Below are 24,880 nucleotides of genomic sequence, written 5' to 3' on the forward strand. Positions count from 1 at the left end.
ATATATATTTATATATATATTTGTCATAGGTCTATAAGATCCATCTGTTCTTCCTACCCTAAGGAATGGCTAATGGCATCACTTTGTTGTCGCCAGGACGTTTGCTGGTTTTGTGACTAGGGCAGCCGCGCTCCCCTATGTGATAATCCGGAATTATAGAAACACTAGCTGACTTGAATACCAACAAAAACGTTCATGTCGTTTTCTTCAGAAGTACACTTTTTTTTCATTATTGCAAGTTTACAATTTTTTTAAATTAAATATTTTTTTCAGACTTACAAATTAATTATATTTTCTTTTCTTTTATTTTTTTTTTCTCCAAAAGAAGTTTAGGCACAAATGCATTGTTCCACAGTGTGGAGAGATTGCCATTCAGTCTCCGGGCTGGGCCGCAGCCAGCACTTACTGCTTTGCGTGTTCTGAGTGATATGTTAAAGAGAGTGTCACCGCCCCGCAAGGTGCACTTTTTCTTTCCTCTTTTTTTTGTCTGTTTTTTCTGTTTTCTGATAATTGGGAATGCTGAAACCTCTTGCGTCTGTGATTCATAACTACTCAGACTTGTCTTATATTACAAAAAAAGGGGTAAGGAGAAGTGTTTATGTGGGTTTAAGATAATACAGCTGTTAAGGAAGTGGTCTCTTGTTTTAATGAAGCAATGTGGCAACTTGGACCTGAGAAGGGAAAGAGAGAGGCAAAGGAATTAAAAAGGAATAAATACATTTACAACAGAACACTCCCTCTGCCCTTTTTTGGGGGGGTGGGGCGGTGTTGGCTGTTTTTTAACTCTTTTTTTTTTCCTCCCAAGAAAAATCATCCTCTAATTTGGGAACAACTTGACTCCTATGTAGCTGAGGTCATGGGGAGCATTACAGCCGATTACTGCGGGAAGGATGGAAACGAACTTGCCCTTTCACATCTGTCCCATGTGATTCGATGCGTCGCCCATCCCGGGGTGCGGGCCTGCCAATGAGAGAGGGGGCGGCTCCGAGGACACCTTCTCTTCCTCCCTCCTTTTCAGACACGCGGCTTTCGGATTCAGATTCCTTTCTGCAAGGAAGAAAGCACAGGGCTGGTACTGGACGCCAGCAAAGCTCTTAGGGACATGCCAGACCCACCCCCCCCACCTTTAGTTTTCCCCCAACACAACTAAAGACACAGCTGTTCAACGTTTAACGAGGTTTTTACTGTTAGCAAAGAGGAAACACCACCGCATGACAGTGAAGTCATGAGAGTCTGATGGCACCTACAGCTATGTCATGACATTATTCGTCTAATAAAAAAGACGAAGAAGTCTTCCTGCTGGTGCAAAGGCTAAACATTCAGCTGCTAACTGAAAGGCTGGTGGTTCAAATACACCCCGTGGCTCTGGGGTAGAAAGACTCGGCCTGTGACAATGGGCTTACACACACAGAGAGTCACTGTTCACAGGATCACTGAGTGGTAATTAATGTGACTATACCAACAACAACGGCTCTGCTTTCTGTAAAGGCTGTAGTCTAGGATCTTAAGGGGGTGGCTCTGAATGAGCTATGGTTGTCTAGTGGTAAGGAGCTGTGCTGCCAACCGGAAGACATATGGTTCGAATCCACTAGTTGCTCCACACACAGGAGAAAGATAGGTAATCTCCTCACGTGCGGTATACTGCTTCTGAAAACCTCCTGGAGGGTCAGCTGTGAATTGGTTCTGACTCAATGGTACACAACCACAACACAACAAGGTGGAAAGGGAACATGGACATCTAGTAGGCAATGAATTGTGTTGCCAACTCAGAGGCAGGTGGTTTGAAACCACTAGCTGCTCTGCAGGGCAAAGATGGGCAATTTCCTCTCTTGGTATTTAAGAGAATACCAAGAGATCGTGCTGGAGGGTGAGCTGGGAGTCGGTTCCAAATCCACCAGGAGGAGCAAGCTGAAAGGACAGCACTTGACAGTTCCCAGGGAATCTGGTAAATGGGTGCAGGGAGGCTGCTGTGGCGGTGACCCTGATGAAGGCTGGTTACCCTGTGCTGTCCGGGCTGGGCACTGACCTCGCACTTGCTGCTCCAGGCTGAGGATGACGGCCACAGCCTGGTGGAGGATGAGGAGCTTGGTCTGGGGCTTGTCACTCTTGAGGTGCAGCTGCACCATGCGGCCGAGCTCCTTGAAGGCCTCGTTGATGTCGCGGACACGCAGGCGCTCGCGGGCGTTGTTGGCCATCCTCCGCTCCTTCTCCCGCTCGGCCTTCTGCTCTGGCGTCAGGTCCTCGTCGTCGTTATTGCTGCGAGACAAAAGCGACGCGCCATTTTCTAATGGTGTGGGGAGACACTGGGCGTCGCCAACCACTTCTGTCTCCTCCCAGGCCCCGCGTGGAAGCTTCCCATCCGGGCGGGCCCTCCCACCCCTGGAGCTGGGCCTGCTTTCACGCTGGGCCGTGCACAAATAAGACATGATGCTTCTCCCAGACTCTAAACCCAAGCCAGACAGGAGAGGCTGGTCCTTAACGTGAGGGCTCTATCCTCACGTGGGGGGCCAGAAGGAGAGGCAGCATTTGCTGACCATACTCTCTGCACAAAGGTGTCAGTTTAACCTACCGTGCATATAACCCCACCTCAGAAGACCTCTGGGTGTAAACTTAAAAACAACCCAAACTGTCACTTGGTGGTGGCTGAAACCTGAGTAAAACAAGGAACGCAGAGGGCAAATCTGGACAACTTCAAATAACCAGGTCAAAATACACACAAGGCAGCTTTACAGCAGGAAGAAGAGCCCCTCTCTCGGGAGAGGAAGGAAGGCGTTCAGATGAGCTGGCCAGACATTTGAATGGTCTGACCATGAACCAGCCCTGTCAGTCCATTCGTCCAGGGTCTAAGCTCCTCTGAACAACTTGCTCTCGATGGCCTTTAAGGGATGGATGTTCAGGATTTGAGAGGCTGAAGGAATCTGAGTTGTTGGATGTGAAAGGAAGAAGGCATACAAACTCCCAACTCCTACTGAGTCTAAGTGACCATGACCATGTCATTGTGGGTTGAAACAAAAACACTAAGCCGCTGTGAAAATGGAATTATTGCCACATTCATCAAAGGCTGGGTTGGACCTCATAGGTTCTGCAAAGGTCAGCTCACTCCCGCCCATTTCAGCTGCCGGAGAGACAAGTGAGAGGGAGACAGGCCGAGGAGTGGCCCAGCAAGCTTATCATCTAGGACGAGTTGATGGCATCGGGGTTTTGAATATTCTGAAGGGTATTATGCAAAGAGAGAAGAGAGGTAATTAATTGGTCGTTATTGTCTCAAGAAGGCTGAACAGAATGATGAAAACCTAGTGAATATTTTGATCTAATTAGAGCCAGAGAGCTCTATTGGCTGTTAGAGACATCAAAATTGAAATTACGTTTATTGAAAAGTAGCACACCCCCAATTATGACAAAACATATAAAAACTTTCACTCAAAGACTGGAGATGGAGGATACACAGCCCTGAAGGTTAACCTCAACCTGCAGATTCTAGAAATCGGAAATGTTGGCAGAATAAAGATTATGAATCATAACATTTCAGGGTCAGAGGGCAGTGAAGCTGTTTCCTAGTCCATTGTGTGCACAGTCAACGAATGTTGGCTAAAAACGGATGTTCTTCAAGCATCCATTCTGGAGAATATCTCTAGGTAATCTCCAAATTGCCCCAGTCAAAGAAATAAATGGAAGCAATTTGGGTTGCAAGTTCCTGTTGCCCAAAAGATTGCGTAAACAAGCCACGAACACTTGGATGATGGGGGTAAATTATAAGTGGAGGGTAACCGAAAAACTGTCTGACCAGGTTCCTCTCTCCGCAGCCTAAACTTCTTTCAAGCTGGGACCAAACGCATAGGTGGGAAACCCACCACTGGACTGAACCATGGCAGTAAAAGCCCTCTTTGCCTCTCATCAAGTCTGCCTCAGTTTCTGCTGATCTCTTTCCAGTCATGGTCTTTGCTGGGGTCAAGGCAACCAGGTCACAATGAATCCACTTCTACCTTCACTGCACCAAAATGATGCACCAGGTAAAATGAGAATGGAGCCAAGTCTCTCCCGACCCATCCTAAAGTGCTATTTTTATACATCAAACATTTGGCTGCTGTACCAGACACAAAGGGGCCCTGAGAGTGGGAACCTGTTATCCAAAGAGTTTTGGGCTAATAGCTAATTAGAATTGGCTGTTTGCTTAGAAATAAATTGGCTATGCAAATAAAATGGCTAAGATTTTAAAAGCACTGTCTACCACACAGATTTGGAGGCATAAGTAAATGTCACAAGGGTGACCTTTTAAAAGAAGGTCCTTAACAGCAAATTAAAATGTTGTTCAGAAACGTCAAGGAATCCATTAATATGCATAGGCAGTAAGTGATAGTTAAATTATCAAGAATCGACTGGACTAACATACAGCTATTATTAAGGAGGAAGAGACTCTCATTAGGATTTCTTGCTAAGAGAGGAAGGAATGCTATGAGGATGGTAGGAAGGGATAAGTTAGAAGCTGCTACCACTGTTGGACACTCAGGCAGTACATGTGACGAAGTTTACCTTGACAATCATAAAGGCAACAACAAAAAAAATACAAAAGTAGATGTTCTGAGCTACAACCAGAAGAGTTTCAGGCTTATAGAAAGGAAGGTGTAGTGACAGTTCAATTGATTTAATCTGCAAATCAAGATGACTAAAAAGAACTGAAGAACATGGGTTTCAGAGTTTGAAAAAGAACACCTTATTAGAACTAATATTCAAGGAATAGATCATAGAGACACCAGATATTTAAGAATACCAACCAGAAATGTTTTATAGCTGTAACACTTTCCTTAGAAAGGAGTACCCACGATGGAGAAAATTAGTAATTGAACTCTTCAAGATACCAACATTTAGGATAAAACCTGGGAAATCAGGATTTTCTCACATCTGTTGTAAACAAAGAATTACCATGTTCATATTATCAATTTACTTTTTATCATGACTGAAATTTTTTTAGCAATAATTTGAAAGAACATTTGGGTTCAAATTTGTCGAGTAAGACGACTTTTGACAAACAAATCATTTGTACTTGAATCATGCCCAATTGTTTTTGTACCATGTTGGAATTAGATTTGGGGCCAAATTTGGAAACGCAAAGACGTTCTGGGGCATCACCAGGGCACTGGCATCTTAAACGACACTCCCAGTACTTCCAGCAACAGCCCTTCGTTCTCTTTTCAGCAGTCAATTTACCTGCCAGGAAAAAACTGCTAAAAGTTTCTTCCTGTTCTGTTCACTTCATCAAAGTCCAATAAAGGAATTAAATGAAGCGACAGTATTATATACTGTTACCTAGATCTTGACCTAGTAATTGATTTGATATCCTTCTTGTCGTCATCTAATTTCTTGTCCTCGGAAGATTTCGTGTCCTGCAGGTTCTCGTCACCCTCGTCGTCAGATTTGATCTCCGAGCTGCCAGAGGAGACACTCTGTCCCTGGAGCCCTGGTGGCATGCCTGCGGAGACACAGAGGGACCTGGGTGACACGCTGGCTTCAGGCTTGCTGCACGCGCGCAGGCAGCCGAGGCCCTGGGGCTGCCAGCTCTCCCCAGCAGAGTGCGGCACCACACGCCTCCTGTCACTTCTCTCCTGCTCTCTGGTGAAGTTTCAAAACCGCACCTGCGAAACAAGTTTCCCCTGCATTGGCTCTGAGGTTAAATTCTATTTTGCAATCTTTTGGAGTAGATGGTAATTTCACTGTCTACAAAACATCAACTTAATTGCAATGAAAATCATAATCATGAAAATCACACACCTCAATGTTCTGATTAAGAACCCAAGTAAATATCAGCTATTATATTGAGTTTCTTCCATATGCAATGATTTAATAGAAAAATGTCCTTAAAATATAATTCCCAGGGAGTACGCTAAATATGTGCAGTCAAGGCTTCAATAGATATCCTAATGATATTCTGAAATTAGACTCCTCTTCTTCTCAAACTGTAATCAGCATTTACAAACGGTACATATGGAAGGCAGAGAGCTGCTCACTGAAGACACGGCTGGCTTTATCACTGGGAAACTTTCCGATCACAATGCATTTTAAAATACGCCCGCAATGGAGGCATTCTGTGTAGTCTAGAACCTTGTCACTCAAAACTTGGCCCGTGGGCCAGGAGCATTTTATCATCAGAGCTTGTTAGCAACGCAGATTGACTGGGCCCCACCCCAGACCTACAGAGTCAGAAAGATCCTTAAGTGATGCACACACATATTAAAGTATGATGATCCAGTACTATGCTTTATGCTGGACTGCTAATTCAAAGGTCTCTAGTTCAAATTCACCAGCTGCTACACAGGAGAAGGTCTCACATAAAGAATTATAGCTTCAAAAATTCAAAGGAGGGTCACCAGGAATTTGAACGGACTCAATATTAGTGGGTACACTGGGATAACGGACTAAGGGAAAATGAAATGGTCTTTAAAAGAAAGATCCAACTCAAGAGTATTCAACTGAAAAAAAAAAAAAAGACAAACACTGATTATAGGCTATATTATTAGGTTAAAGCTAATTTGCTTATTATAGCTGTTGAATTAGCCATTAATTTTAAGTTAAAAGTGAGGAAGCTGAGAATATGTTAGTTAATTTCCCCCTAGTTTCCAGGCCAAGCAGGGTATGGCATCTAGAACCCAGGTTTGCCCCCAACAGCATGAGTTCATGGGAGCCACAGAGGTGAGCAACCGTGACTGGTCTACATGGTGTAGGACAAATTTCTCAATCTAACTCCATTTTTAAAGTGTGACTATATTTCCATCAATGCTGAGGACAGAAACATTTTCCTTTCTTCCTTCCTATCCACTTGGATATGTCCTTTTCTGGTCATAAGTAAGTACATTGTTGCTGCTGTGTGAGTGAAATATGTCAGTAGCTAGAACGGGTTTTTCCTCTCTGAATCTGTGTCTCATTCCCTTGCTGAAACAGGACCAGGACTTAGGATGTTTGAGAAGGCAGCTTCTGAAGATATACAAATGAGCGGACCACGTCCTAAATTCCTTTCTCAGTTTTGTACCCACTTTTATTCTTGGTTTTCTACTAGTATTTTTTTAAAAGGGGGAATACCAAGGAAGCCTGGTCCCAGTCTCGGATCTCCTGTTGGCAAGTGAAGTCAGACCGCCCTTCCGAAGCCCACCTACCTCTGTAAGGATCCTGTGTTGGGTTCAGGTCGGGGGAAGTCGCAGACTGGACAGGCAGCTGTGGAACAGGAACCTGGTTTGGCACAAGAGAATGGCTGCCTCTTAGGGCCACGCCGTCTTCACGATGGGCCCCCACCTGCAAGAGCAAGAGGAACCACAGAGTTAACAGAAACCACGGGGTCCACCAGCTATTTTCTGGGGGTGAATGAAGAAAGACCTTCACAGAAACAATATTCCCGGCCGCCTTTCACTAGAGGGCGCTGGAGGACCACGCATGCACCTATAGTGACATGCAGAACACTTAGCACTCGGTGAGATGCTGCTGGTACATTCAGTGACAAATATGGCAGAGGAGCTCAGGCAGGTAAAACGTCAAACTGTCTCCCAGGGTGCTGCAGTGGAGCGCACTGATTCGTACCCATCTGTCTTCTATCATGTCCGCCAACAGATCTGACAATTATCTTAATGCCCATATGCTTAATTGTGGGCTTCTCAATTCCCCCATTGCTATCGGAAATCCTACAGGAATTTCAATTTGGCATTCGACTTTCATTTCAGGGGATAAGATTCTCAGGCCTGCCATTTCTCCCCCCCCCCCCATAATGCCAGCTAAGCCTCTGACAGCGGAAGCTCCAGCAGTATGGGACCCAGCCCTGGCTCGGCACAAATATAATAAAATGTCACCTGGCTTTCCAAAACTGGCAGCCCATTCCAAATTATTGTTTACTGTATTTCATCAGCTGCTGAGTTTCAAATCCGAAGGGGGACAGTTTCTGCCAATGCCACCACACCGGAAAATGTACCAATAAAGGTTTTATTAAACACACCAGTAATGCCATCATTGCCAGGCAAAGATGTTTGGCCATTATTCCATTTTCCCCTCCCACTATTTCGATGCAAGAAGGACTCCATATTGTAAACACTCTTTAGGCTTCCAAGAATAAAATGACAGAGAATGGCAGAAGTATGTGGCTTGAGGGGGAAAAAAATGTGGCTGAGATTTTTATTAACTCCTATCACCTATTCTGGACCCAGGGATGTGGAACTGGTAGCCCCGTGATCACACTTGCTGCCTTTGCAGCATATGCCATAGAGCAAAGCCATTAAGCATTTGTAAACCACAAGGACATGAAGAGCCCACAGTCTCCTTTATACTCCCAAGCTGGTGAGCAGTTCTTTTTCCTAAGCCTCATGCTCAGGTGAGCACTGATGGAGGACAATGAGACTAACACTATTTACTCCTGAATTTATAGCACTATGAATCCAAAAGCTTAATCTTGCCAATCTCAAATATAAAACCCCAAAGTGGAATCTTTTACCCTTTTACAACCAAACCATTTTAGAAGAGCACTCAGAAAATGTGGCAACAAATCCAGAGCCGACAGTAATCAAACCCACACCAACGAAAGTGCATCCTCCTTAAAGGCCGCTGAGTATAAAATGTCAGTTGTAACTTGTATATACTTTAAAATAAAACAAAAGCAAACGGTCTAGGGAAATCTCATAAATGAGACAAGTTGTTCAGACGGAAACACAGCAAGAGTAGTCATGGATTTAAAGGCCGGAGGGCACCCGCACGATCAAGTATAAATGCAGGTGTGAGAGAGAGAGGACTGGAGAGTTGCCACCTCAATCTGTGTGTCTCATTCACAGAACTTTCTGAAATACAGTTATCGAGCCTTTTTACAGGGAGTTCTGCTGGTTCACCTGTAGGGATTCACGCTGCTAAACCAAGTCCCTCTCTGGCACTTTGAAACCACCAACCACTTCTTGGCAGAAAGAAAGGCAATCTCCTCCCACATCATTTACAGCCTCAGAAACCCAATGAAGGGTCAGTTATGAGGAGGGTCCCCTCAGTGACAATGAGTTCATCTTTACGTGAATGATTCAAATGCTTAGGTTATCCCCCGAAGTGACCCGCTTCGTTTTCACTGACATCTGTTCTCTTTTGATCCCATCCATCACTGTAACTTTTGGGGTCCCATGGAGAACCCTTCTCACATGATTAACACCAGGGCCAAGCCAATCCTGCCTTTCACTGATAACCTGAGGTAGTTTGCTTACAGGAAGACTGGGGCCCATTATTTGCCACTCACTTTTTTTTTTTGCCACTCACTTTTAAGGAATACATTTTAATTTTCCTTCTGAACAAAAGAGATAGTGATATTCCATCCAGGTTTTAATTTGCCATTTTTATAGTGAAGCCTGTAGCAGGCTAAGTCAATCAAGGATCATAGTCTCAATCTGAGATGTCAACTTGTAAACAGGAATTTTCCAGGCCTTGATCAAATGGCAGTTCTTTACATCTGTTAATCACTGGTAACCTAAGTGAGCACCAGTGTTGATTCCTATTTACAGCTATTCTCAGTGGACTTGGTTTCTTACACTCCCACAAAGCACACTTCTAAATAAGAATCACTGAATGTAACCACAGATTTGAGCAAAGTAGTATATACACCTCTTTTAAAACTATTAAACTCTCCCATCTTCTCATAGGCTTTCTGGAGGCAAGCTATTTTGGAAGTGGACGTCACTCCTGCTTCCAACCTTGTTTTAGTCGGGGAATTCCACCAAACACTGTCCACCGTGGGTAACCATTAGCACATTTGACACATCAGTGTCACAGTGTTCAGCATCACAGCAACCACGAATTACCTCTGTACAGCAAATGGACAGACCAGTGCTATACCACTTAGAAGAATGTTTGACCAAAAGCAATTAAAACCAGGCCTGAGGGATGCAGATTATAAAAATTACAAAAACCAACAAATCAACACCCCAACCACAAATAAAAGCAATGCAACCAATTTTTACTCATTAAAAGACTTTAGCAAAAGATGAAGAGCTGAAACTAAAATATAATCTTTGAAAATCATGTAATGGGCAAGAATATAGTAACAAAAACACCACTACTACTTAGATGACTTAACAACAAAAAAGATAAATAGCCCTATTACAAAATGGGAATATTTCACCAAAGATGACATCCAAAGCTCACAAATACAGGAAAAGATGTTAGCATCATTTATTACCCTGCCAGCTACTGCCATCAGAGTAGAATTGTCCTGCAGACTTTCCAAGGGTGTAAATTGTTATGAAAGAAAGTAACACCATTATCTCTCCTGTGAGGAAGCTGGTGAGTTTGAACCACTAACTTTGAGGTTGACAGTCAAGTATTTTAATCACTATATCACCAATAATTATCAGAGATAGTCACATTAAATCAAAACGAGGTGCTATTATTCTCCCACTTAGAAGGCTAAAATTCAAAAACAAACACACAAATAAGAACAATACTCAGAAGATAACAAAAACACACAAACAAGAACAAACTCAGAAGATAACAAATGGTAAAGATTTTGGAAAATCTGAACCTTTGCCCATTGCTAATGGGAATGCAAAATGGTACAGATGTTTTAAAACAACAACAACAATAATAGTAACAGTAAAACATTATACAACATGGGGGAACCTTGAGGACATTATGCTAAGTGAAATATCTCAGTCACAAAGGACAAATACTGCATAACTGCTGTTCTAAAATAGGACAGACATGGGGGGACATTGGGAAGGGAATAAAGACTAATTAGATAATAAACACTGTATTAGAACAGATGAGTGGAAGCATTGTCTAAAAGGAATATATGAATATGCATTTTCATTGTTGTTGTTCAGTGCCGTCGAGTCGTAGACAACTTATAGCGACCCTATGAACGAAAGGCCTGAGCACTGTTCGTACATAGAGTTTCCAGAGGCAAGCCATTTTGGAAGTGGATGCCGCTCCTGCTTCCAGGCTTGTTTTAGTCGGGAAGCTCCAGCAAACACTGTCCACTATGGGTAACCATTATCACATTTGGCACATCAGTGTCACAGTGTTCAGCATCACAGCAACCACGAGGTACCTCTGGACAGCAACGCACAGATCAGTGCTATACCACCTAGAAGAATGTTTGACAGGAAAACAATTTGAACCCGGCCTGACGGCTGCAGATTAAAATCACCCACCTTTGGCTTGGTAGCACTGATTATGCATTATATGTATAAAAACACTCTGGAACCAGGCAGCATAGTGGGGGTGTGCTGGGGGAGGGGGAGAGTAGGAAAGGAGAGAATGTGCAACAATGAATAAATAAAAGAAAAAAAGGTAGTGGATACTAAAAAACCTAAAACTATCATGCATTCCATCAACTTCATTACTAGATCTATTTTTTTTTAAAAAAGTTTTAAAGCAAAGAATCACATGGAGCCTTGTATACTAGTGTTTACTGCAATACAAACAACAACAGTCAAAAGGTGGAAACAATCTAAAGACCTATTACAGATGCCCAGATAGACAAGCTGTGGTACATACACAAAGCAGAACACTCCTCAGTCAGTGGAAGAAATAAAGGCTTGATACATGCTACAGTAAAGACGGAGATTGAAGACATTAAGTCCGTCAGGGAAGGAAATACTGTATGACCTCATTGTAAAAAAAAAAAAAAAAAGGTAAGAAAAGGTCACTTTTCTGATATAGAGACCAGTTTGTTAGGGATTACCAGAGGTCAGAGAGGAAAAAGGAGAGGGTAGTTTAAGAGTGATAGGGGGAAAAGATCACAAAGAAAGGTTAGGGGTGCACAAATGAATACTGTAATTGCTGTCTGTAAGTTGTACACCTGTACAAGGTGGAACTGTGTGAGAGATGCATCTATACACCAACAACACAGACACTGAGGCTGCTGTCCACAAGCAGTCACCTCGTGGACTCTAGCTCTTTGGTTTAAAGGATTTGAGTTACCAGTTTTGTGGGACATCCTTGTAAACTGGCTTAATAATGTCTTTGGTGCTTCTGTTCTAGTTCACTGCCTAGCGTCCAGGGTTTTAAATGCTTAAAAGTAATGATTTAAAGCACAACAACTGGGCAGGTAACCTGGTGGTAAGGAGTTGGATTGCAAACCCAAAGGTGCATGGTCTGAATCCACCAGCCGCTCCATGGGCAAGCAAACTCCTCCGGTGCCATTTACTGCCTCAGAAAACCCACGGGAAGGTCACCTATGATGTGATTCGACTCAGTGGTACTAACAACAGCAGGAACATGCAAGTAATAGAGGAAGGAGAGTCAGGAGTAGGAGAAGGATGTAGAATATGAGGCTAACAGCCTCTACGAACAAGTATCGACCTCTCCTTTAAGACCTAGATGGGATCTGGCTACCACCTACCAAACATTTTGATCAAATATTCCATAGAATCATCATGATCAAAATGGGGAGGAAATGTGGAACAGAATCTCAAATTCTCAAGAATTCTAGACTTTGTGGAGATATGACATGGATGAGTTGCTGAAACTACTTGGCCTAACAAAACCTTCAAACCTTGACCAAAAATATCCCCTGTAGTCGTGTAAAAATGAACATCAGTTTAGCTTAACTAGTGAAAAAAGGTCGGCACACAGCATTGTGCCCTTTTAAGAACTACCTGTATGAGGTCAAATTGGTAACTGTAACTTCGCAGACTGGACAGGACCTTAGGGACAGCGAGGGAGGAATGAACAGAAAAGGAGGGAGAATATTGTTGCTACAAACTTCATGTGTTGTTCTGAGTATTCGCAACAAAATAAAGGAAACTTTTTAAAAAAGATGAACTGTGGAGAAACCTTCATAATTATGTCAGAAACTGCAGACATAAGATTTTTAATGTCTGGATGATTTTTTAAAAAGTCAATTGGATACTTTCAGTGAACTATAATAAAGCCCTCAGATTTACAGAAAAGCCAAAAAAGAAAAGAAAAAAGGAGAGAAAGTAGCTCCTAACACCTATGCCGGCCCTCTAATGCAGGATTTGGAACTACTTTGTCATGGCTGATGGAGGAGAGCAGAAAGAGACTGTTGTTGTTGTTATGTGCCGTCGAGTTGCTTGTGACTCCTAGCGACCTTATGAACAACAGCCCTAAACTCTGCTCTGTCCTGTGCCTATTGCACTGTCTCTGACACTCCCATCCCGATTACCCCAGTCACTGAATCAATCCACCTCACAGAGGGTCTTCCCCTCCTGCACTGTCCCTCCAACCTACCAAGCATGATGTCGTCCCTCTCCAAGGACCTGTCTCTCCTCACAACATGTCCAAAGTATGTCAGACGGAGCCTCAGAATCCTTGTCTCCACGGAGCCACCCGGTTTAACCCTTTTCAGGATGAATCTGTTTGTTTTCCTAGCAGTCCATGGTACCCTCAATACTCTTCTCCAGCACCACAGCTCAAAGGCATCAATTCTCCTTCTATCCTCCTTCCTTGGTCGTTGTCCAACTCTCTGATGCATAACAAGTGATTGCAAAGACCATGGCCTGTATCAGACGCACCTTAGTCTCCAGAGAGACACTATTGCTCTTCAGTATTTTGGAGAGGTCCCTAACAGCAGACTTTCCCAGGGCAATATGCCTTTTCATTTCCTGGCTACTGGTGCCAAGACTGTTGACTGTGGAGCCAATCAAACTAAAGCTGTGAACAATCTCAATCTCTTAACCATCCATCCTGATGCTGCCAATTGGTCCGGTGGTGAGAATCTTTGTCTTCTTGACATTGAGCCTCAATCCATATTGTAGGCTGCAGTCCTTGACCCTCTGCAGCAAGTGCTTCAGGTCCTCCTCAGTTTCAGCAAGCAGGGTTGTCATCTGCATAACGCAGATTGTTGTTGATGGATCTTCCACCAATCTTGACCCCACATTTCTCCTCATAGAGCCCAGCCTCCTGGATAATCTGTTCTGCATACAGGTTGAAAAGGTATGGAGATTGGACGCATCCCTGGCGTATGCCCTTCCCAATTTTGAACCATGCAGTGTTGCCTTGCTCTGTTCTGACGACTGCCTCCTGGTCCAAGAAAGAGATTAGAACTTTTAAAATTTGGGTAATTTGTCACAGTTACTGGAATAGGAAAAATGAAGGGTGGAAGGCCTGGAAAAAGAGACTTGGAAAAAGTATTGCAAGTTGGATGCAGAAGACTGGATTACTGCAGGACTAGTAGAGCCCCATGCATTCAAAACAGCACGGTGGGCAGCCATCTTTGAGTAGGGCACTGCTGCCTTTGAAGCCCCACTTTAACAGTATGTAAATTTTCCTTCACTTTGAAAAGACTTGTCTAACTTCTATTAAGTTCAACACAATCCCTTTCACTCGCTGCATCTGAAGCTTCTAGTCTTTCATTTATTCCTTAAAATTTTCTGCATCTCATCCAACTCACTCATAATTTCTTTGAAATCAGGAATGGATCTTGTTTATAACCCAGAAACTAAGCATAGTAAGTACGTGTCAGGTTAACTAGGAAAGCAGCAGGCTCCTTCAGCCAACAGACTGACTCTGAGGACATGCCTATTTTAGAGAATCCATACTCAAGGCCCTGAACCATTTCATCAAAATAAACCAGTATCTACAGTCAAAAACCTGTTCATGAAAACAGCAAATTTTACCAATACTGGGTATAATTTTTATTTTTAGTTGTAGTCTTATATTAGTCAAATACAATAACGTAGTTTTAGATTTTGGTGAAAAAATAACAGCAGCAAAACTTAAAATGTATGTAATAATTGTTAAATGCCTGATGGGAGGGTACATCTGCTAAGTGGGCATTGGACAAGAGTCTGCTCCAACTTGGTACTTTGGAAGGTGCTGAGAGGAGCCTGAGGGGTAACACAGAGGCAGCTCTGCCGGAGTTTGCTTACTGGTTGCCCTCGAGGGTTCTGGACACTGGTTGATTCAGTATAGTTCCCGTGAGAGCAAGAGACCCACTGGGGCTTGTGCAAGTCCATGGAAAAGAAGAGACTCTGTTAACTCAGATTTGGGAGATAGGGGGCTTTTGGGACTCATGGCCCCTGTAAGGGCTGGCTAGTCCCCTTGTATGTCACAGACAGTCCCTCCACCTGCCTCGGCCAACCCTTTGGCTTCTGCTCCTTCATGACCACAGCTTAGCCTGTGCCTTCATGGTCTCTCACGTCAAACTGCTGTAGGCTCTGTGTCTGCTGTAACCACTCTCTCAACTTAGTATTTCTGAGTTCAAAGTACCACGATAACCAATGGCCAGCTTGCCACTAGAAAGCAGACAATCCTCTTCCTGTGAGTGGACCACCTCAAGAGTAGGTGTTCCCATGCTGGGTCCAGTGGGCAAAAAGGATCAACGGAAGCCGCCACACGGGGTCCAAACATAGCTGCCCTCACCTTCTTCTTTCAAAGACTCCACAAGTAACAGCTGGCTGTCTTATATACGTGCAGCCCTAGTGAAAGACTGGTCAAATGTCTGGCTGCTAACTGAAAGGTTAACACTTTAAAGCCACCCAACAGTTTGATCAAATAAATACCCTGATATCTGCCCTGGTAAAGATCTCTCTCTCTCTCTCTCTCTCTCTCTCTCTCACACACACACACACACACACACACACCCAACACCCAAACCTCCACTCTCTGTCTCACAGGATTGCTATCAGAATTAACGTGGCGGCATCCAACAATAAGAGAAGCAAGCTTACATATACGCATCTATGTTACCTTCGAGTCAAATTCTGACATGGACCTAAATTCTTGTGTGCAACCTGGTCATCAGGAAGTGCCTTGCATTTTTTTTTTAATTGTCCAAGTACCATATAAGTTTAAATAACTTTAGTTTTGAAAGAAGAGTTTATATATTAGAAGCGCCATTCAATGGCGTAAGACTTTCAGAGTGTGGAGGGACTCTGGAGATTAGCTAGGTTGAACTCCTTGTTTTCCAGGGAAGGCCTACAATAGTTAAATGACTTAGTGAATATATGTTTACTTAAGAAAGTTGTAATAGCACTGAATTATGTGATTTGGCACATTTTCAGGGGAAGGAAGCAAAATTAGGGAGTCAAGGAATTTAACTGTTTACTTCCTAGAGTTTTACTGTGTGTGTGTGTTATGTATGTGCGCACAGTGAAACATGAAAAAGCTGGAATCCAAGTTAAGAAATCTGTCAGAGCAACAGTTAAACATTTTCCACTAAAACGGGCAACAGAAAAGTGGCAAGTTTGCAGCCTGTCAGAGATGGACAACCTGCGAAACCTGGAATAACAAGGCAATCCTGTTGAGTGCTGGCTCTGACAGGTCTCAGTGTTATATACATACCAGTGGCCCATGTAAAATAACATGGAAGTCATTTCCATTTGCACTATTAGAAAGGGGGTGGGAGATCCGAGTTTACCAGCTCAGGTCAATGCCAAGACGCCTAAGTAAGATATAAAATTTAGTATTTGCTGCAACTCCTCTAACGTAAACAGATTTGAAAGACATGTGATTTCAAATTAGTAGACTTTGGGCAAGCCAGTTCTCCGGATGCACAGAGGGGCCTGGTCGAGGTCTTTGTCCTCAACCCCCAGCCAACAACAAACATCACCCACAAAAAAAAGACATTCACTGTTGTTTTTTGTTTCCTGGGAGTATTCGGAAAGTAATTATTCTGTTGTATTTAAGAGGCCTATTTCATGGATGGGGAAAATGTATTAAATTTCATTTGGCAGTTATTCAATCCTTGTTAATGTTATCTCCAGAGATAAATGCTTCGAAACAGGCTTTCAAACCTAGCTACTTCTCGTCTACCATAATCTTTCTGAAAGAGCCAGGGCAGGAGCTTGTGGAAATGTGTCTTCAATTCTAGACCCAGAGATGAGGACAGCGAATGCCCTGTAATAAGGATGCCACAAACCGAGCTCCTCTATTACAGACATTTTGGTATGCCAGTTTGTTACTCATGGCATCCGGTTCAAAGACTTCCTTTTGCAATCCAGTGTTGTTGTTTTTTTGTTTTTGTTTTTAAATGGAGAGAAAGAGTATCAATAGGTAAACGGAAAATGGTCCTGGTGATTTTTACTTTTCCCTCTTCTTATTTTTTCCACAAACACGGGAAGAAAAGTTGATGGGTTTTCATTGTAAATAGACGCCCATTAACAGAGAAAACAGTTTGGTGTCTGAACCACAATCTCTCCATGAAATATCAATTATATGTGATGGCTGCAGAGAGCTAGGTTTCTGTTTCAATCATCTTGCCGGATCTCTGTCACATTAGAGGAAAGCAAACTTATTTTTTCAGATGTGCAAAATATTGCTTGGTCCAAAAGTGCACCTTGTAAAAAGGTAGGAAGTGGGCATGCCAACTTTTTTTAAGAGCTCACAGGTGGGGGCTTGGAAGTTCACGAAATGGCAGCAGCTGACGGATGTGTAGAAGGAACACCACCACAGAACACAAACAAGACCTACCCTCAATAACCAACTCCTGTGCGACAAAGACCCAACACCTGGGTCTCTTCAACAAGCAGCACATTTTCAGTATTTCTCCATTTAAAAAATTATCAAGGCTTATACATAATTTTTTTCTTTCTCTTTTTAAAATTCCTGGGATTAAGCATTTAAAAGACCTTTCTTCTGTATGGATTTGAGCCCATAATGACTTTTTTTGAGGAGATCTCATCACTGTTTGGAGAATATCTATTCCTCCCTGCCCCAGAAATCTCATCTCTTTGCTTACGCTTTTCTTCAAATTTAAGGTGATGCTTTACTGATCTGTTTAGTTCTTAAGAGATTTCTACTTCTCCAGATGCTAATGGATTTCAACATGGTCTAATGATCTTGACCTTGGCAGTGCTAGAGGGCTATCTGCCTTGTGATCAGCTGGCCTGAAACTCCGATGGACTGTCCACCACAATGGTTAAGATGATTGATTCTGTGATATAATTTAAGAGCTGCAATTGGCTGTAACCTGATTTCAGTTCGCTTTTTCTGTTCTAACTTCATAAGTTCCTTGTATAGAAAGTTTCATTTCTCTCCTCTATTAACTGCACTCTCTACCCTCAATTCTCTGTATAATTTTCCTACCGTGGAAACCGTCAGTGAAGGTCGCCCTCAGTGCTGACTGGTCAGGAGGTTCCCAGAGTGCACCTCTCATATTCCCCTGTCCAGTTAGTAGGTACGTTATCTGGGCTAGAGTTAGCCCACCGTACTAAGTGAACAGACCATTCGAGAGGCTGGAATTTATGAGGAGTGTGGCCTCAGGATTGGAGGAAACATCATCAACAACCTATGTTAGGCAGATGACATAGCCTTGCTTGCCAAAACAGGGGTCGACTTGAAGCATTTGCTGCCAAAGATCAAGGACTGTAGTCTTTACTACAGACTGCAACAGTTCAACATCAAGAAAACAAAGATTCTCACCACCAGGTCAACTGACAGCATGGTAGACAGAGAAGGGACTGAGGCTGTTAACAATTTCATCTTGCTTGGATCCAGAATCAACACTTTTGGCACCAGTAGTCAGGAAATCAAACACGAGTTGCATTGAGAAAAATCTGCTGTCAGGGACCTCTTCAGAGGGCTGAAGAGCAACAGAGTCAGTCTAGAGACCAAGGTACTCATGATCCAAGCCATGGTCTTCTCAATTACTTGCTAGGCATCAGAGAGCTAACAGGACAATGACTAAGGATGGTGGAAGAAGGACTGATGCTTTGAGTCTGGTGATGGAGAAAAATACTGAACATAAAACATAGACTGCAAGAAAACAAATAGGTCTGTCCTGGAGAGCGTGAAACCAGAATGCTCCTTGGAGGCAAGGGGTTTGAAGCTCACACATACTTGGGGCATGTTGCAAGGAAGGATCCGTCCTTGGAGAAGGACATCACATTTGGAAGGGTGGAGGGTCTCTGCAGGAAAAGAAGACCTGAATGAGAAAGACTGACACAGTGACTGTGGCAATGGAAGCAAGTGTGTCAACGGAAGATGGGGAGGTTGGCTCAAGACAGGGCAGTGTTCAGAGCTACTGTTTATCGGGTCACTATGAATCATAGTTTACTCAGCAGCACATAACAACAACAACGTGAACTAAGTGCCCATTTGGCACAGAGTATAGAAGTGGTGAAGAGTTCTACTCATTTGTAAGCTGTCTGTCCTGTTTGTCAGGTACTTTTGACTTGTGGAGTGAAGCACTGTTCATTCCCACCAGCCTCACAATTGTTGTGATCCTTGGGCCCACTGCTGCAGCCACTGTGGCAAACTTCTTAAGGGAAGTTTAAAGGGAAGGTAATACAAGCCAGAGAAGTCCCTGGGCTTCTGGGTCGGCTGAGTACAAGCACACCTGTGTGAGGACGCCATTACCCTGGCCACAAACGTTCTACCCTTAGCTATCTACCTCACCTCGCTTACCTTCACCTTTCAAATGCTTTTCTTATTACTCGTGAAACCTGTGCTTTCTGTAAAGTATTTGGAATGGATGTGGTCAGGACAAAAGAAGGAACAAGCTTGTCGAGACAAACACAGTGTTCCCGGTTCACCTTCTCCTCTGCTACCTTCTCTGACATTCGGTCCCTTGCAGACTACCATTTGGCCATGGCTTTGCACTGTTCCGTGGATCAGATCTGAGACCCTGACCACGCACACCTGTGTCCTTCAGCTGGCTACCTGGGGGCCGCACCCACTCCCTCCGGCAGAGTCCTCCCAGCCCTACGCACAGCTGTGTTCACTCCCACCCTGCCAAGCAGTCAGCCAGGTCCTCTCTCCTCTGCCATCTCCCCACTCCCCTGCTCACTGACCACTTTCCTGGGAGTCCCACAGCACCCTTACCCTCCCCCCTCCAGGTCTAGGTGGATCTCCAGAACTCCCCAGGTCCCCATCGCAACGCTCAGCCAGGACAGAGACTCTCTTGATTATCCACCACTCTTGCTGTCATGGGATCATGACGTCTCAAGAGCAGCTCTGAAACACTTTCATAACGTCTGCTCTGCACTTTAGCTCTGGTGGCCTTGTCTGTGGGGAGTTGTGCTGGTACCTAATAGCTGCCCCTTCCAGCAGATCAAATCCACCAGTGGCTCCTTGGGACAGAGATGGGCAATCTCTCCCCATTACAATTTACAGCCTCAGGAACCCCATGGAAGGTCAGCTAGGAGTATCCACCCTAGTGGTAGTGAGCTTTTAAATATGCATCTACTATGTTTTCATAAAATAGTAATTATTCCTTTTAATCCGGAAAACATTTTCTAAATGCCTATTATGTGCAAAACACGATTTAGGCTCCAGTAGGGGGGTAAAAAAAAACACAAACCAAACAAAACAAAACCAGAAATATGTAGCACTTGCCATGCTTTCTTTTTAGTGGTCTGATAGTATCATTGCTACTGAGTCCATTCTGTTGAGTCGACTGTGAGTCTCAGTGAGCTTATAGGACAGAAGAACAAACCTAGTGGCCTAGAATTGGAGTGCTGAAAGAAGCAGACTGCTGCATCGTTCTCCCACAGATTTGCTGGTGGGTTTGAACCACCAACTGTTTCATTAGCAGTCAAGCATCGTAACCACTCTGCCACAATGGGCTTTCCCCCATTACTCTACATAAGGCAAGATAAAATGAATGCCATAAAAATGTTCAAGGTCATGCCAGATGGTAAAAATGTTGAAATCAGATCAGGAGACTAGGAACTATTTTAAGAAGAAGGCAATGTGAGAGAGAGGTGGAGAAAGATGGGCAGGGCTTTTATTTAGGTTATCGAAACAGAGCAAACAAGCAGAAAAAAAAATCCCCTGGCACTGATATTAAACATTCATCAAATAATACCACAGCTTTAAGTAAAAGTTCCTATTTTTATACTAACAGCTTTATTTAGATATCATACATACACAGAAAAGCAGGAAGCAGTTAAGGGCTGCGTGTTAACATGTATTTTCATATTGTTAGGCTACATATTTCTGACAAAAAGCAGATTTTGGTAAAGCCCTTTAAAAACCTCAACTGCCCTGCTACAAAGCGAACAACACAGGGCGTTTTGGACACAAATGGTACCTCACTGTATGTGTGTATTATTGGCCCAAATGATTCACTCTTATTTAACTGCGGTGAAGTCTTTCATCTCCCGGCTATACAATAATAGCTTCCATATGACCAGTGGCTCTGCTATAAATAAGATCAAAAGCAAAAGAAAGGATTTAATAAAAGAAAATGACATTAAAAGTAGCATTAAATCAGGGCAAAAAAAAAAAAAGCAATATTCATTTCTCTTTTTTAAAAAAATAAAGCTGCCCAGAGTTTGAAAAGTCGCTCTACAAGCAGAAGGCGTACTCAAAAATCATTTGTGTGTGCCCAAGAGTGGCAGAGCTCAAGTTCAGGGCTCAGAAGAGGAGGGTGAGAGACAGGGGGAGATGCCACATAGAGAATCTAGGTGGAGACAAGAGGTAAGAGAAGGAAACAGCTAGTTAAACGCTCAGCGGCGCAAAGAGCACAAAGGAATGTGTGGATGGCCAGCATCCATCAGTTCTGTCCTCCTCTCTCTCTCTCTCTCCGGTGGAGTGAGACTTGCTGGTGAGCCAGGGTTTCTCAGGGACTCAGAACACTGCTCCACTCCAGTGCAAGAGGAGTTCTGAGAAAGGAAGTTTTTTTTGGCAATGCACAGTGACTTGATAGGAAGAGCCAACTTCCCAAACAAATTTTCTTCTAGTTCTTACAAAAAAAAAAAAAAAAAAGGAACAATTACCATGGTAATCTCTATTCCCCCGTGGACAAACAGCTGTTAATAACCTCCAGCTCGGCTTGCTGCCTTTCATCTTCGGGCTGGTGGATACCTGGTGTGCAATGGCCTTTAGCGATTCCACATGTTGCTTGCTTTTTGCTTCTGCAAAGCTGCGTCCATTTTGGTTTGGCCAGGACAGTTTGCTTTCTTTCTTCCCTCGCACTGCACCCACTGGTTTGGAGGATAAACTCAGTAATGGGTGTGCTACTTGGGAGAAATATTGGTCCTTTTATGACTGGTGTGTTTCCAAAGGAAATTTAACTCCTTAGCATCTCTTGAAGATGCGTGGACCCCCTGGATCTGAAGCCTGCTAAAGGCAATGGCTATTTCGATTTCCTTCATACTGAACTAATTATTCACTCTGGAGCTGGCTACGTTCAAAGAGACTCAGTTTCTTACAGCGGTGCTGGGGTATAATTTCTCATATTCTGTTTGCGTTCTCAATTACTGAGCAAAGTGCAGCACTTTTCTCCTGCAGAAGATGACACGGCCAGCGCCTCGTCCCCTCTCACTTGTTCCCGAGCACCTGCTTGCACGGGTGACCTCAGATCTACACCTCAGGACTCAGACATTTCACAACACAGCGTTTTAAACAAAAACCAGCTGTTTCTCATCTAGACTGCATGGGGGTGGGGAGAGCTGGGCAGCTTACAGAAACCCTACCAGGAGACTACCATTCTCCAGTAACTTTCACACACTTTCAGCTTCAAGAGCGCCCTGTCCGGGTGTCGGAGGCAGGGACAAGGTGTGTGCTAAACCTAAATACGGATGCGCGACCCTGGTTCTGAATATGTCTGATGCACCAAGTCAATGTGGCCATTATAGTGGGCTGATGTTTCCCAAAAGGTGTTATTTTACTCCTCTTTGACGGGTCTTCTGGTGCAACTCAACTTTATGGGTCTGAGATGATTTATGGTTATAGAGGAAGCTATAATTACGCACGACTGTGGATGCCAACCAATTAGGTAAAACCCTCGCGTTACAGAAAATGCGATGCTCCAGTTTATTTCAGGTTTTCGTTCCCAAAGCCACTCTGCCTAACCCATCTCCTTATTATGAACCCATTTTACACTTCTGTTTTCGAAGCAATTAAGACACGTTTGATGTGAAAAATTTACAGCCACAGTAAAAGCTAAAATAACAAAACGGCCACAGATTTTGAAAAAATATAAAATGGCAAAGGCCTAATCTTGGCTTTTAAACCATGCCAAGTTGCTCCAGTATTTTCTGTTTTGGTATGAATGACATAACTGAATTACTTCATGAGCTGCTACTTTAATTCCTAAGGGTGGAAAATTCCATGAGTTAATTTAATTTGGATGTAAAAAATATACATGAAAACTTGCTCTTCCTGTGGGCTCTCCCGTGAAATAAAGGAGGCCAACTGTTGGGGGGCTAGGCTATGGGGGCAGTGCTCCTCTCGTGCTGGGGTTACAGCTGGGGAGGCCCTGAGTTGCGTGAACTGTTAATGCGCTGGGTGGCTCACCCAAAGGATGCTGGTTCAAGTCCATCCAGGGAGGCGTAGGTAGGAAGGCTTGGAAATCTACCTACTAAAGTCCAGCCACTGAAAACCTCCCAAGTGCATGTCTACTCCGACCATCGATGGCATTGTCATGAGCCGGAAATAACGAGACTGTGGAACTGACTGGAAGCTGTTAAGCAAGCGTGCAAGGCCACAGAAGAGCAGTCACTCAAGGTAAAATTAACCCCAAAACCTCCAGAAGACCTTTAATTTTCAGTTTAAAAAAAAATCATGATTATCCCTCTGGCTCTGTTACACCTTTTCAATCGTGTCTGTTGGAATTCTCAGCAGACCCCACAGTGAGACCCCTGACATCTTCTCAAAGGAGCTCTTCCTTACTGTCCCCTGAGGTGGGCGAGGCTTCGCTTCCTCGGAATCTCTTCTCAAGTCACTGAAGGCGCAGGACCTGCACCGCAGGCCACCTACGCTGTGTCAGCTCTGAGGTGGGGAGGCCCAGTTAGGTCAGGTGCCCCCTCACTCCCTACAGCATTGGAAACACAGCAAGGGACTCAGTAAATGACCAGGTGTGAACTCTACTCTGTATTACCTTATATATGTAATACATAATAATATGCTTGTAATTCAAAACTTATAAACTCTCTTCAGCCTGGGAAAATGTACTTTCTTGAGCAAAGAAAGGAAAACAGTATATGTTTTAAATTCAATGGTCATGCCTAGATGAGAGTGCAGACAGTTCACTATTGAGTCCTGCATCCAATAAGAGTTCAAGAAAAGGCATGATGAGGATGTGTGTGTCAGTAAAAAGATCTAGTCCTTTTCTCACGTGTACACACACACGTGCACATCCCCAACAACTCCTCTGCCTTGTTGGATTGGATGCAGCTAGCTGACGCTTCAGCAGGTTTTCGGAGGACGTGGATCACACAGGAGTGTTTCTCTCTCTTCAGAGCAGTAAATGATGGATTTGAACTGCCTTCCTATAGGATGACAGTGCAAATCCAGTCCACTGCCACTGAGTTAATTCCAAATCACTGTGACCTTCTTTGGGAATTCCTGAGGACCAGGCTCTCATGATGATGTTACCAGTGAAAAGAGCTTCAAACAGACAGACAGAACCTAAAGAATAAGGGATGATATAAAAAAATACAGAACATTTCAGGAAGGATCAGCCCATGGCTACCCGTTCCATTTCCTCTTGGTCAACAATTTTATAAATAGTTCATTGTGGGCTTCAATGACACCCTATCCATTTGAAAATGATTATGCAAACAGAGATATGTGATCCAATCAGTACCTGGAGTAGGCCTCTAGACAGGGAACAACTGAAGGTGATAATGTAAAATTCAAAGATGTGGTGTAGTTCACAACATGTTAGTGTGTACCATCAAGTTGGAACCACCTCATAGTTGACGCTCCAGCAGGTTTTCAGAGGCAGTAAACTGCATAGGAGGTGGTTGTCTATCTAAGCTCCCAAGGAAGAGCTGGTGGGTTCGAACTCTGTACCTTCATGTTGGCAAAAGTGGGTTGCTAACTCTAAGGTTGACAGTTCAAATCTACCAGCCACTTTGTGAAGAAAGAGGAGCATTCTCACATAAAAATTTATGGCCTTGGAAACCCAACCAAGTTAGAACCAATTTGGCAGCAATGGGATTGGTTTTTATAGAAATTTTTGTGGAGGTACAACAGAAAGCACATAATGAGAGGAGGGTGGATGTGTGATTTTGAGTTTTAGCAA

General features: G+C 43.6%; 1 protein-coding gene across 14 annotated transcripts in view; it reads right to left on the reverse strand.

The window, feature by feature from the left end:
* Nucleotides 1-317: 317 nt before the first annotated feature.
* Nucleotides 318-24,880, reverse strand: part of TCF4 (transcription factor 4) — a 419,315-nt gene continuing 394,752 nt past the window's right edge. For 5 of the 14 annotated variants that reach the window (XM_006891721.1, XM_006891719.1, XM_006891724.1 and 2 more), the window contains 5 exons: nucleotides 7,146-7,281; nucleotides 5,305-5,467; nucleotides 2,027-2,256; nucleotides 907-1,047; nucleotides 318-671 (listed from right to left, as the gene is read on the reverse strand). In XM_006891721.1, the coding sequence (XP_006891783.1) occupies nucleotides 911-1,047; nucleotides 2,027-2,256; nucleotides 5,305-5,467; nucleotides 7,146-7,281 (666 nt within the window). In that variant the 3' untranslated portion in view covers nucleotides 318-671; nucleotides 907-910. The remainder of the gene's footprint in view (nucleotides 672-906; nucleotides 1,048-2,026; nucleotides 2,257-5,304; nucleotides 5,468-7,145; nucleotides 7,282-24,880) is intronic. The other 9 variants (XM_006891723.1, XM_006891725.1, XM_006891731.1 and 6 more) reach the window with 3 other exon arrangements.

This window comes from Elephantulus edwardii, unplaced genomic scaffold (assembly GCF_000299155.1).
Source record: "Elephantulus edwardii isolate Elephantulus edwardi_28Jun2011 unplaced genomic scaffold, EleEdw1.0 scaffold00103, whole genome shotgun sequence".
In the NCBI taxonomy this organism is placed as follows: Eukaryota; Metazoa; Chordata; class Mammalia; order Macroscelidea; family Macroscelididae; genus Elephantulus; species Elephantulus edwardii.